The sequence below is a fragment of the Lonchura striata genome, chromosome 3 (genome assembly GCF_050655825.1).
Source record: "Lonchura striata isolate lonStrDom1 chromosome 3, ASM5065582v1, whole genome shotgun sequence".
In the NCBI taxonomy this organism is placed as follows: domain Eukaryota; kingdom Metazoa; phylum Chordata; class Aves; order Passeriformes; family Estrildidae; genus Lonchura; species Lonchura striata.
Genome location: NC_140705.1, coordinates 100,768,431 through 100,783,325, shown reverse-complemented (window position 1 = coordinate 100,783,325; position 14,895 = coordinate 100,768,431). Strand labels below are relative to the sequence as shown.

The 14,895-nt window shown below is 37.4% G+C and overlaps 1 protein-coding gene and 1 long non-coding RNA gene across 35 annotated transcripts in view; one reads left to right on the top strand and one right to left on the bottom strand.

Annotated features, from left to right (window-relative positions):
- The window catches only part of LOC116183367 (uncharacterized), a 487,183-nt gene that overhangs the window by 41,953 nt on the left and 430,335 nt on the right, over positions 1-14,895 (top strand). The window lies entirely within an intron of this gene.
- The window catches only part of HAAO (3-hydroxyanthranilate 3,4-dioxygenase), a 33,811-nt gene continuing 24,446 nt past the window's right edge, over positions 5,531-14,895 (bottom strand). Inside the window, exons 7-10 of the mRNA XM_021526429.3 lie at positions 9,517-9,662; positions 8,370-8,438; positions 7,142-7,224; positions 5,531-6,353 (exon numbers count right to left, since the gene is read on the bottom strand). Of these exons, the coding sequence (XP_021382104.2) occupies positions 6,275-6,353; positions 7,142-7,224; positions 8,370-8,438; positions 9,517-9,662 (377 nt within the window). The 3' untranslated portion in view covers positions 5,531-6,274. The remainder of the gene's footprint in view (positions 6,354-7,141; positions 7,225-8,369; positions 8,439-9,516; positions 9,663-14,895) is intronic.

Below are 14,895 nucleotides of genomic sequence, written 5' to 3'. Positions count from 1 at the left end.
TAACTTATGCCAAGATGCTGTAGACAGCTCAGGTCACAAATGTGTTCAGGCAAATAAATAACTGCTGCTGGAACAATGCTTTGTAATAATATGTTCTTTTTGTCAGTACTCATGTTTTATTGAGTAATATAATCTGTAACTGCATTTGGGAAGTAGGAATTATCTTCTGGCTCACCAGCAATGCTGTGGTGCTTCCTGCATGGAAGTACCACAGCATTGAACTGTATCAAGTGGGGATGGAAATGCCTCTAACAGCAGACCCTTTGACTGCAGAGTTCCTGCAGGACAGCAAAGATTTGGGTTTGACTTCCTCCTCCTGTGCAGAGATGGGAGCTGTTCCTGAGGCTTCTGCTGCTTGTGGTTAAGTGTTTTTGGGTCAACAAGGTTGTAGATCTCCAGAAGTGATTTCCATGAAGAGGATGAGCTTTGCTTGGCTCTTGGAAAAAGAGCCCTGTAGCTCCTCAGTGAAGGTGACTTTTTGAGCACCCCGAGAGCAGAATGTGTCAGAGTGGCATATAAATAACCCCCCCAGGAATTTCCTTGTGGTTCAGCTGTGGACAACTGCATTGTCAGTGCAGTTCTCTGCCCAGCCCAACAGTTAATGTGGAACCATTTGAAGGTGCCCAAGTTTCCTTTCCAGATGCTGCCCTGGGGTCTCATTGGAGGAAGAGACAGTTAAAAAAAAGCTAGGTAAGGTGCAATGGCTGCATTTCCATGTCAAAACCCTGTGGTATTTGGGAATTGCATACTGAAACTTTCAAGCTTTCAAATTGGCATGTGTTTAGTTGCTTTACACAATTGAATTGTCAAATTTATTTTCAAACTCTAAAGTGTACCATTGGAATGTATGGGCAACTTATTGTCAAGAAAAGTTTGTGCTGACAGTTTGTAAAGTAGAAACTTTACAAACTCCATCATCTGTGTTCCTTTAGTTTTGCATTCTAAGTAAGCTAGAAGTTTTTTTCTTCAAGAGGGAAATAATAAAACATGTTAAAATTATATTTTTGCTGTAGATGTACAGCACTTCAGAAGTCTTATTTTTCTCTGATGTACTGAAGATGTACCCAAATTTCCTCACTGAATCTTCAAATGTGCTTATGCTTAGTTTACTTTGTCACAATCATGACATCTTTCTCTGGGGCTTATGAGATTACATAGTGAAGTGTTTTTAGAACCCAAATAGTTTTGCTTCAATTTCAGTGTAATTTATCTCCAAAAACATGAACAGAATTTTTTTATTTAGCACTGTAATGGCCATGTATATATGCCTATTTAGCAACTCTAAAAATACAAAGCAGTGTTCAAATCTTTCAGTATGTGGTTCTCATGCAATTTCTACTGAATTACCAGGCCAATGATCTTTGAGAGATATTTAACCTAGAGCAACAACAATTTAGAAAGAATCGTTTTATCATTTGCAGACTCAAAAAGGGGAGATGATTTCTATAATAATATCACAACATAAGGGCTTATTTTTGGAATACAAACTGTCTGACTCTGTGTGTGCATGTGCAAACATCACCCTAGATGTAAAGCCTCCATCAAAATTCCAGTGACGTTGAAAGGAAGAGTTTTTATTCACTTCCACAATTCTTGGACAATGACTGAAAATATTGACTGGATCCAGCATAAGATCTTTCTGTACCAGACAGTACTAAGACCTGTACATCAGGTAATTACTTTGAGCTGAGGGGTGGATATTAAATTTTTCTTCTTCATTATTACTTTAAAAATCAGCAATTTTACTTTGGGTCCAATCAGGTGTTATTCTGCGTCCTTTGACACTGAAGAGTAGCTCTACAATACTTGTGTATTGAAAAAGAAACACACCAGGGGGTGATGACCTTTATGGGTATGAAGTGTTCATTCAGGTGCATCTGGGTTATTAACAGAAAATAAACTAAATAAAAGCACTCCAAAGCCTTGAAATGTCTCCAATAAGAACACAAGCTGGTTATGTAGGAATTTGTTAAATAGCTTAAGTAATTTTTTCCTTATATGCAATGATGGTGGGAGTGTTGCTTTTTCTACATCTGTTCTATTAGATGTGACTGGAGACCTGAAATCAGTACAATTAATGCTTTTAACAACAGAATGAAAGAATTTATTATCATCATGTAGTAAATATTTTTTTACAGGTGTAAGTAATTATTGTGTAGGTGTGAGGAAAAACTTTACTACAACACTCCTGAATTTCCTGATCCACCTAGACAGTTTTATGCCTCTGGCAGGGTTTGCTGCTTCAAATAAACAAGCAAGATCTAAAAGTAGAGCAAGCACAGATGAAGAAGGATTCCTCTATTGACTTTTATTAGCTGTCACTTTATCTAGTGCAAGCTCAAATGTAGATCTTGTCTTAACCTTTCTATGGTTTTTTTGGTTTTGTGTTTTTTAATTGGACAATCCTGTGCTCTTCTGTTGATCTCAGATGTGTGTAGGTCACTCTCTTCTCTTGTAGTTCTCTCTCATAACCATAAACTTATGTTTTTCATGAATTTGCTTTTTGTAGTTTTTTCATGATTATAAAAAGGACTGGTGAAGGCTGAAGCTTTATTTGGTGTACCAGGATTATTTAATTTTTAAATTACTTCAAGCAATACTATTTATTTTGAATGGGTAATCATGGTAATCATATATCATTAATCATGTAACCTTGCTAATCAACTATTTTAAAGTGTTGGAATATGAGATCATAGTTAGAAGCAATGCAGTGAGACATACCAATTTATTTCCATCATTCATACAAGTTAGCATAGCTCAAAATAAGAATGTTAGTACCCCAAGAGATCAAGCCTGCCTAGCCTACGTGTAATAGGAAACATTAATTATTCAAATATTTTGATCTATATTGCTAATTTACATGGAAGACTGTAAATTCCTTGCTCAATATGAAGTACTATAATAATGCTTATATCACTCTTTATGTTATTTAAATGCTATAAATAGAAATCAAAATACATCTATAGCTAAAAACAAGTGGTTTAGCTTTCTCTTTACAAAACTTACGTGTCATCTCATTGGTATTAAACATTCTAAAGGCACTGAAAAAGCCCAGGGAAAGCCTTGCTGCTTTAATCAACAGCTGGCAGGATTAGGCTGCATCACCTTTACCCATATGAAGTGAAAGGGAAAACTCCTGCTGACCTCCAGGATAGGTGAGATTCTGCTTTGGAATAACTGTGGATGTTGTAGGTGGACTCAAACTTCTTTGTGTGTATTTCTAAGCTTTTCAAATCAGCTCAAGCTTGTGATTCTGGACAATGCTGCATGTGTTTAAAAGTAATAATTTACCAAGAATGGTGCAGGTATAGCTTTGCATCTGTGTAGGTTTTATTGTAATACTGCTTAGAATATAAACAGTATTTATATAAAGGTTTTACTTTTGAGTCTTGCAGAAGCATCAAACAACATATGGTCTGCACAGTATTGTGCTAACAAAGTTAGCACAATCCTGTCAAAATGTACCAAGGTTGCTAAGTATCAGGTCTCCCAATATCTGTCTGATTCAGATAGAAGTGAGCATCCAAGTCAGGGTGCAGGTGTACCAGTACAAAAAGAGCTGTAAAGAAAGGCAGTCATGTGTATGTCAATCACATGAAGTGTGCTGTGTCTAAGGCACATGAGGAGTGCCTGGGGTGTTTAGCCTGGAGAAAAGGTCTCAGGGAGACCTTACTGTGCTCTACCATTGCCTGAAAGGAGGGTCTAGTGAGGTGGGGGTAGGCCTTTTGTCCCAGGCAATCAGTATGAGAGAAAATGGCCTCAAGGTGTTCTAGGGGAAAATCAGGTTGGACATAAGGAAGAATTTCTTCACAGAAAGCCTCATTAAGCATTGGAATGGACTGTCAAGTGAGTGGTGGAGTCACCATCCCTAGGGGTGTTCAAGAAATGACTGGATGTGGCACTTAGTGCCAGTTGACAAGCTGGTGTTCCATCAAAGGTTGGATCTGATGATCTTGGAGGCTTTCTTGAACCTCAGTGGTTCTGTAGGACATGGCTTTGCCAGGTGTGTTTAATGGACACACATGAACAAGCACAATGTCACATGTGGTGCATTAGAGTACTCTGCAAACAACATGCCTAACTAAGCCTTTGCCACTGACCTTAGCCTGAAATCCTTCTTTGAGGCAAAACGAACACCGGAGTCTCCAGACCATGATCCCAGGGTCTTTGGTTCTGAAATATCTGATGAGCTGACTGCACATGCACAGAAAGAACAGCTAAGCGGGCTCCAGGCACCAGATTTGCATGTGGTCAACTTCCTCGTGAGCAGAGTAGCATGGGTGCATCTAATTATAAATGTACCATTGTTGGGGCAGTTTAGAACAGATAGAGAGGAAGAGTAAAGAACTTGAAAAAGATTCACAGCCTGCCCAGGAGCCTTCTGGAACTATTTGAAAACCTGGAAAAAGGGAACTTGCAGGCTTCTGAATCATAGTGGTTAAGCACCTTGGAAGGAGTAAATGAAAAGTACTCTTCGTGCTCTCATTTGTGCTCTGACCATAAATAACTGTTGAATTGAAAGAGAGGGAGTGGGAGGAGGGGAAGAAAATTGAACACCAAAACAACAGAAATAATTCTCAAGAGAGAATATATCTAGAAAACAAAATTATTTTGGTACTTGGTATTTCGCTGTTTTTATCAATCCTCTCCTGCTGTTTTGATCCTGATTATTTTCCCTACTTATGGGCCTTAACACTTCTTACCTAGTTCTTAGAAGACAGAAGCTCCTCAATAGAAATTAGTTTATGACCTCCTAAGTCCTGGCTTCTGACTGTGGGCTGTGGAAAAACTGAGGATGATGGAGCTCTGGTTTAGCACTCCTGGTCTGGCACCGAGTACGTGACTTGGATAGAATTTAGGTGTTCAAGCACAGGTTGCTGTAAAAGGCATCACAAGTATAATTTGAGTGGGTATCATGGGAGGTATCTAATCTAGAGATGCTTTAATTTTTATTCTGAAAGTTCCATGGTTTTCAGTGTCTCTGGGTGGATGAAGAACTGCTGGTTATTCTGGATGCTGTTCTACATATTGCCATGTTTTGCTCACTTATTATTCAGTGTGAAATATGGAAATATTTCTGTGCTTACCCTGTAACTGCTGGACTAAAAATATAACACTTTGGTACCCTAGATCCCTCAATCATAGATGTTCACTCGGGTAGTCAATTCTGCAGACACATAAACACATCAGTACCAATGGTAATCAGAAAAAATTACTCCCTTATTCCCTTTTTGTGTATGGTAGCTCACACTTATAACGCCCTTAAGGACTGGGTTCAGTTTTCTAAATTAGGCCCCTGTTATTAAGGGGATGTAGCAGAGTTTTGCTGTATGCTTTGCTACAAAACCTGCTGATGTTAGATATAAGTTATAGATTAAAGCCAAGACAGCTGTGTCTTTCTCAGGAGAAGAATGAACACTTCAGTGAAATACATATGACATCTCTCAGTTTAATGAGCTTTATAGGTGATAGATGAAACAAATATTTTTCTGAACTTAATTAGAATTTAAAAAAATCAAGAATCAGAAACTTTTGCTTTCTCAACTATTTATTTGATAATACCTGCAGGTATCTAAGCAACCTGTTTTCTGATGACAATGTGAAGAACAATTAAATAAAACCAGAACAAAAACTATTCTGCAGAGTTCTTGGGATTAAAACCAGCAAAATATAATTTGACATTTATAATTTCTGCAGGAAACTTCATTGTTCAAAAAAGAAGCAGCAGTTAATATAAACTGATTATAATAATTTTTCTGCTCTCTTATTCCCTAACATAGCTCTAAAGGCAAATTTGACTTGAGAATTCTGCTGCACAGGAGCACACCCATGACCCAGGTGATCCTGTTTAATTCCATTGCAGAGTTGTGTTCAGAGTAGCATGCATGCAGCATCCAGCCTGCTACCTTAGCAGTGTAACAGAATCTGTCCCATCTCCTTTTCTACATCTCGTGGCAGAGACTTGCATTTCAAAAGACTCTAGTTTAATTTAGATAGTATCATGAATTATTAGATAAGTAATTGGGCCACTTGGATATGTTGTCATTTCCTTTCAGATAAAAGCAAACAAAACACTAAATCTTAAAAAAAAAATACTGATTATAAATTTTGCTAAAACTTTAACTACTTGGAGAAAAAGTTTTAATTGGGCACAGCACTTGACTCCACTTAATTATTGTGTTAGAGTACTCAGAATGCCTGGAAACTTGAATAAAAGATAATTAAAATAAGAAGGTTAAAACTTGGTTATCCTCAAAGCCAACTGACAGAGGAGTTATTTATAAGGCTGCTTGCGTTTTGGATCCTGAGCGATGCAGAGAGCAACACATTCTTCTGCTCTTTTCCAGCAGTACCTGGAAGAATTGAAAGAGAGATGATGAAATGTGTTTAGAGGGAAATCACACTCTCAAATCAACAAATGAAATATGGATGGTATTAAAAAGGGGGAGTAGACACTTTATCAGCTTTAGCCATGCTCTATCTCTTCCTTTCCATTCTCTCTGGAAGCTATTTTCTTTATGTGTATCACATGTGTCAAGGTTATGAAACAGCTGTATGCATCCTACTCCAGGAAGAGAGCTGTGTTCTCAGCCTGAACCCCAATTCTTCCTGCTCTGATGTTGATTAAGCCTGGTCTGATGCTTCGAGCATCTGCTGTGAGTGCCAGTGGGGAGTTTCAGGCCATATATCTTTACACATGCTCTTATGTATGCTGTATTTTCCTGGAAGTGCTTTCTTCTTTTTATTTTCTCTTCTTTTTTTTTTTTTTTTCTTTATCTTCTTTTTTTCTTCTTTCTCTTTTTTCTCTCTTTTCCTTTCCTTCTTCCCTCTCTCTTTTCCTTTCCTTCCTCCCTTCCCTCTTCCTTCCTCTCTTTTTTCATCTTTTATTTTTATTTATTTATTCTTACATTATTTTTTTATCCAGCCTTTATCATAAGAGGTGAACTAAAATGAATGCCTGGCTTTTCCTCCTGAAAACACTTTTGCCCCGAGAAATAACAGAGGCTATTGCAAGTCCTGCATTCACAGATGTTGTGTTTCTGCACCAGTGATGCCCAACATGGTGTGCATTGAATACACAGAATTTATGTTGCTGGAAGCTGGGGAATCATGCACTGAACCCTTGTTCATCTCTACTCACACAGACTGGGCACGGACAAGCAGGCTGTCACCAGCAGAGAGAGTCAGGGTTTTATTATCCATGGAAACAGCTGATGTGCCCTCCTGAAAGGAAAGAAGTTTGTTTAATTTTCTATGTCCTGTCCCTAGCTGAAGGAAAATGCTGCATGCATAAATCATGCATAAATCATTCTTATTGAAAGAGCACCTCAAACCTGTTCTGTTTCATGAGGGCTAGCTAAATATTCAGTTGATCTTGTCTATCTAACACTATTAGCATCAATAAAAATATGTTTCATTGTTTCCTATCATAAAGCAGCAACCCATTGCCTGATTCTTGGGGTACACTGCCACCAATCTAACCTAGCAGCCCACAAGTTGGTACAGCTCCAGAAATTGGAGAGAATCTTCTGGAGTAGTTTAAGCTCCTCTTCTACTTTTCTGATTCCTCCTAGCTTTGTAAGTCTTGAAGAGCAGCTCACAAGTCAGCAGGGGGCTGACTGAAATTGCTGAATCCTTCCATATTGGAATGCACTAGTTATTATCTTGTCAAGCAGGGGAGCCAAGTTCTTGCCAGCCACAAGGTCTTGATTCCACAGGCTGATGTAAGCTGCAGTGTAAACAAATGTCTTACAAGATAATGACTTCTTTAATTTGTATTTGATAGTGCCTGTGAATTTCAACAGAAGAGAAACTAATAGAAATATCTCTCTCCTAAGCTAGCCTGACTTGTGTAAGCAAAAATTAGCTTTGCTTTTTCTTTGGGTTGCAATAGCATTCTAGAAGTAAACTGAATGAAGGACATCTGGATCTGGATCACCTGCAATTCTGAGTTAATATAAACAAGTTTTTAGGCTTTTTTATTAGCTTATTCTACTTGATTCCAGTTTGACTTCAGGATGAGGGCAAATGTTTCCAGGCAGAACTGAGAGGTGATGTTGCTTTATTGCTTGATCTGATATATTTACAGGATATAGCTAGGTAGGGTGCATTAAAATTCCCAGCAAGGATGGATGCCAGTATCTCTATCATCAACATACATGATGAGGAAAAAGAGGCTATTTTTATTGTGGCAGCACTTTACAGTTATTTTTCATTACAGTTTAAAGCTGAAAGGTGATGCCTATTGGTGATCTTTTCGATGAGAAGGAAGGGAATCATTCCAGTTTCTGTTTCTAGAAGGCTTTACTACTGTTCAGTCTGAACTTAAACATGAACTCATCAGTTAACAAGTGTGAATTGCCACATACCAGCTGCCATATCCAGATATCCGAATTCTTTTTACTTTTCTCAGTTGTTCCTGGTCCATAAACTATAGCCTAATAAAAAAAAAGTAATGGTTTCATCCAAGTGACCAAAGTGTCCGTATTCATCTCCCAACAACATTTAAAACATTCTATTTTTACAGGAGAATATTCACAGAATATGTTATTTTTACAGACATTAAAATTCACACTATGTTTGGTTTTCTCATATTGATTCCTACTGATAAAAAGGGAACTGGTCACACCTGCCACTCCTTATGCTCCTCTGCAGCCTTGCTTATCTATTCCTTCTGCCTCCTCCCACTCTCAGTTTTGCATCTACATGCTTCCTGCTTCTGTTCCTGGAACAGGCACTTCCTCCTCATGAACTCTGGGCCCTGTCAAGAGCCTGTTGAAGTAGAAAAGTTTCTTCCATTAGCATTAAAAATGCTCCAGACAGGACTTCATCTTTCTCATTTTCTGCCCCCTCTGTGTTCTTCCTGATATTCCCACACTCTGTCATTTTGCTGTCAACTGCATTGGATTCTTTGGAGTGTGACTCCAAGTAATTCTGGGGAAGAATATGTTTTGTAAACATCACACATACAGCACAGATATCAAATGTTGACAGCTTCATTTACACCCAAACTAGACTGTGTTTGACTAAACTGTGAAGTGGAATGTTTTAGGGCAGCCCAGGCTCTCTGGTTGCTGTCCAGTTTTCCTTGTTTCCACTTTACGTAGATGGAGGGAGAGAAAAAAGAAATGTGTTTACACACACAGATTAGACTTGGACCACAAATGCTGCTCAAACACATAAAGAAGCTTGAGTAGTATTTGCATCACACCAGTGCTTCTGATCTGAGAAATATGGGGAGAGGGACAGGGGAATGAACGAGCTGTTTTAATCCCAAAGAAAATGAACAGAAATAAAGTTCAGATTGATTCTGGACATGGAAGTAATGAGCTAGAAAGCCCCTGCCCTAAGCTAGTCAAATCAATGGGCTAAAGACAGGTACTTCTGTGGGGGTGCATAACTTTTTCTACTATGTATTGATCCCAGGCCTGAATTCACTCATTCTGAACAGTAGGCACTAATTATCCACACCTTTAAAAATATCTCTTTGTTTTTAGAGAGATTATACTCCCTTACCTCTGTTTCAAAGTTATCTCCAAACATACTCAAGGATTTTTTCTGTTTTATTTCACTACGATGATCATTTAACCAGCTCGAGAAGGAAAATGGCTCCATAACAGAAATGGAATTCAGTGGGAAAGGTGCTTCTTTCAGGAGTTCATCTGTAAGTAAGGCAGGGGGTTATCAGTGATACTTGCTTCCCTTGCTCTTTGCAAACATTTTAATTGAGGGATCAATTTACAGACACTATCTAGTCAAAAGTTAGTTCTAACAATAAGCAGTGCTATGGTCATTATCAGGACTTTTTGAGATTGCAAGATGCATATGTTATTTGTGTGTCTTTATGGAGTGACTTCAAAGATGTTGTCAGAACTGTGTGTTCAAACAGTATGCAATACACTACCTAGTTTCCTGGCATAGTCCTCATTCTCTTTCAGACCACCTTTTGCACTGGTAAAATATGATGTATCATCTCTGAGCCTTTGCTCATATCATATCCCTCTAAAAGAGAATTTGGGCCTATATTAAGCTTATTCTACATGTCTCACATAGATGGTACTGGCTTTTATGTTTCTTCTCCTCTATGTTTTTCCTCTCCCATGTGTCCCCTGTTTTTAAATACATTGGCCACAGTGAATCAAATGGATTAACATAACCTACAATTTAATACAATTTATTTTTTGGTGGTGTTCTTGGAGCATGTAGTGGTTTTTGGTTTTGGTAGCTGGATTTAATTTCCAGTAATTCTCCTTCCTAAATAATTTGATTTAAAATAGCTGGAGGGCTAATTGCAGTATAGCTGGCAAAATTCATGCTGCATGTTGCTGGTATACGAAACGAGCTGTAGTTATTTACCAGCTTACAGTGAAGTACAGAGACAGAGCAATTACCTTGGTGATTCTATGTAGTTCTGAGATGCCATGGGGGAACACCCATTGAGTAATTTCAAGCAGTAATGCCAACCAGATGCTGGAAAAACTCCCTGGATGGTTTGCTCCCAAATGTATTGTGGTAATAAACCTGCAGCCAAATCTTAGTCTTGGTGCTAGTAATAGAACTGCTCTTCTTTAAGCACCACTGTATTCATTATGCAATATTCTTTTGGTGCTGTTCTAATGCTGAATTTGACTGCTCTGCAGTGTTTTGTACCATTCCAGTTTTTCATCCAAGACTATTTGTACACAGTCTATGAACAATATGTGAGAGGGTCAGTGCATGCAGGGGATGGCAGTGTACTGAAGATGCTGTTGATGCTCATGGGATCCCAGTAAGCACTGAGTACATCCATGTCCAGATAATCTGGGTGGGATCTTACTTCCTTTGTTGTAGAAACAAAATTTTGCTCTTTAAATTTCTTCTCCATTATTTTGGAAGGTTCCGCCTGCTTAACCCACTGTGGTCTCTTACCTCACCCATGCTGCGATTTTGTGATATTAAAATAATTATATTTTTAAAAGTAATTTCTCTTGACAATGCCACTTTCAGGAAGTTCTGAAAGTAATCTGAAAAGATCTGTACCAAAAGAAAACATTTTGTGTTTGAAATCTTTCTTCTTTCTACTTTTAAATTATTTAATTCAAATATTTTAAACAACTTTTACTGAAAAGCAAACTCATAAAGAGAAACTAAGGATCACCAAGGGAAAAAAGAAAGTCTTTATATTAGATTTATTTTTTGCTGAACTTGTAAGCATTAGCAAGATCTAATCTTGAACATTCTATATTTTGTTGTCTGATAACACTAAAATGCAATGTTAAGGTATTTGGTGATTTAGTTTTGGTGCTTTATTTTTCTCACTGCAATATCACTGCTTGGCGTTTTTTTCCTTAATTTTCACAGGTTCATCAAACATCCTTTGGAGGTAATTAGGAACACATACACGTTTTGTCCTTAAATTATAGATACAAGCAGATGAGGCTGCAGCGGAAAATTGCTTTTTTTGACTTGGGACTGATGTAAAACAAAGGTCTAAAATATTCTGATATGTGTTCACACACAGCAGAGGAGGAAAAGAAAATTAATCAGAAATTTTATGAGAAGGTACTCAGTGGAACAGTTGATCCAAAAGATATTAAAATATTTTGTTCTATTAATAGCTGAAATCATTACCAGCTGTTTTTGTTTCATTTTGCTGTCAGATTTAAACTCACCATTTGAATTCAGAAATGTTTCTTGTCGTTTAGGAATACAAGAAAGTTACCTGTTGGTAGAACTTTTTGCTAAAATGCATGTCCTAGTTGAGAGAGGTAGAAGGATTTTTGGTGGTGGGTTTTTGCTCTTAAAAAAAAAAAAAGTATATGGATGTTGGTAGGATTAGAGACAAATATTGAGATACCAAAAAATGCTGAGATGCTGTGAGTATCCTGCTCAATTTGGGGAATATTTCTTCTCCACAGTTTAAGAATTTTAGCATCAAGCTGACAAGTAAGTTCAGATTTTATATGCTGGAGAATGAATAGCAAAAAGCTGAATCTCATGGATGGGCATTGTGGTGTTTTATGCAAGGAGAACTGTGAATGTTCCCCCTGAGTTACAAAGAACTTGGGGTAAAAAAAAAAAGCCAAAGTACTTGTTTATATTTTGACCAAGAAGCAACACAAATGTAACAACAAGGAATCTAAGTTTGTAGTCTAAATTCTGTCTGATATTCTCCATAAATATGATTTTGTAATTTTCTCTTTCTGCTGGTCTCTGGCTCCAGTTGCCCTGATCAGCTGGGACAACAGCACAGAGTGGCCTGTGCCTCCTCGGTGCCAATGTAAAGTGAAATACATCCTGCACTTACTATACTGTCCTTTCTTGCTTGTGATAAACAGCCACCCTCTAGCAGTTTCATTTACTTTCAAGTAAGGGTGGACTTTTCTTTATTTAGATTTCAAGTTCCTCAGCTTAAGAGCTTTTTTTTGACACTTGTCTTATCAGCAGGCCCTAGCCTGTGATGGGGTTTTGGCTTAATAATACCTTTGATGTTAATGGCACTTGCTCAGTGACAGCATAATGGCCTTTGAAAACTGTGCTTGCATGGAATTAACCTTTTAGTGTGACCTGGTACGATGATTTGATTATCTATTACTGTAGAACAAATGAGAGAGTGCTGTGGTGATGAGGTACGTGACAGATGTGTGACATTATCAACAGACTACTTGACTGAGTCCTTATTTAACCCTGCTGCTGATCCCTTGCATGATGCCAAAAGCTGTAGGTGTCCTAATGCTTGTGAACTCCAGCTAACAAGCTACAATGAAGAGGATCCAATCACTGGCAGTACCACATTTATTGGAGTTGAAGCCTGGTGCTTCTAAAGGGACTGAGTATTTCTGATCAGGCAAATGGCTTATATTTAGATATTGTTGCATATATTTCTATGTAGCCTGTACGTTTGCTTTCAACAGTATCTGAGGAAGTGCAAGCCTGTTTCTGCAGTTCTGTTCTAGCAATACTGTGAGACAAGGAGACAACATGTTTAATGATGGTAAAGGTAAATATATGCCAGTAAAATACAAAAAATGGCTCTTCTAAGCTAGACAGCTAATAGACTTGTGTAGCTTTTTCCAAGTAATATAACACTATGTGGAACATCAAATCTAATATTTTCTTATATTTTCAGACATCCATTTAAAGGTTCAATACTGAAGTCCATTTCAGCAGATCATTACTATTAAAAATTTATATCACAGCAATGTGTTCTTTATGGGATTATAGTTTTTTTCTGGTTTTAATTACAATGTGATGATACCATGTTAAGCTGAAAAATGTCGTGTTTACTGAATGAGTTTGTAAATATTTAAAAAAGGAAATTACAGGTTTTAGAGGAACTTGACTTCAGTTAAACAATACTGAGACTGAGAATATTAAATTGGACAAAGAAGGAGAGAACAGCTTGCAAGAAAAGAGCAATTTGAATGTACAAGTAGTTTAGCCTCAACAGAGACTGCCTAATTTGAGCTTGCTGGGACTACTGTGTTTCTGATGCAATAAAGAGAACAGGTAAAGAAAATTGCCACTGACCTTCCAGGTGTATGTGGCTGATTTGCTTAACCCACATGTAACATGGAAGGCCCCCCTTCCCTTCCCTGGTGATGCCTCTAAGCTGTCTTGTCAAGAAATCAAACTGTCTCATTCTCTTGAGCCCTACTATCCCCAAGCTCTTCCCATAGCTCTTGTTTCTTCAAGATTTGTTCAAAGGAAAAGAACAATAAAGCACTTGAAATATATCAAAATAAGGTCAACTGATTGCATGTTGGCTTTATGAAAAACTCTATCTTTCAGTGATGTGTCACCCTTCATTTGTAGACAGAGCATTCTAGATGGAACAAGGTTCAAATCTTTAAATCCCCATATATTCTTACTAATTATCCCACCATCCCGAGGCCCTGTGCTGCCTCAGTCTGTCCCTACATGCTGTGCCCCATCTCCATGCAAGGATGTGACACAGTCCATTACAAATTGTGTCTTCCACTATAGCAGCAGCAGACATCATTCTAAGTGGAGTGATTGAATCCTGTTTTTTCATCCTTTAACTGATTGTAAAATGGTCCAGACTACAGATCAAATTATTTTAAAATTATGTACTAATTTATTTTTGTACACTTTCTAATCATCATTTCCATGTCTTCAATCCTATAGCATAATGAATAATTCCAATGATAGAGTTTTGCAGCATTTCACATTTACTGTCAATGCCAGTAATAATACATTCCCTAGGATGTTTTTTCACATATTTGCCTACCTATTGCCTTTCTATTAAAAAGTCTGGTTTATTCTCCAAGTTAGCAGAAATGTCAATGAGACTAGCAGGTTTTTAATACCTCTGCAAATAAAACCAGTGAAATAAGGGACATAATTTCAGACATCTGGGCTTTAGCCCAGTCCATATAAAAATCCAGAGTGAAAGCATTGAGAGTGATTACTTTGAGGGTTGTTGGTTCATTTGCCTGTTGTAGAATGTAGATGCAGAAGCATTTAGTTGAAAATACAGCACTCACTTGGTGCAACCATACATTTCCCTGTGTAACTGTATTTTTTTTTGTAGCTTGCCCTGAGAATTGTCATGACTGCTAATTTATTACTTGTCCATGTAATTATTTCTAGGAATATTTTTCTTTGTGTCATTAAATCTATGCTGGGAACTGAACAACCTTTTTTTTTTTTTTCTAATTGAAACTAACAAGTTTGAGAAAACCTTTGAAAAATATTTTTGTTAAAAAAAGAAATAAAGCTTTTTCAAAAGGAGATGTCATCAGCCAGAAGGAAAGGAATAAATTAAACAACAACAACAACAAAAAAAAAATCACTCTTTATGCCATAATTATTTTTAAATGTTTTTCATGATCTAGCTAGGTTATTGTAATTAAGAATGACAAATTGTATTAAGAAATGCTGTCCACTTTTCCA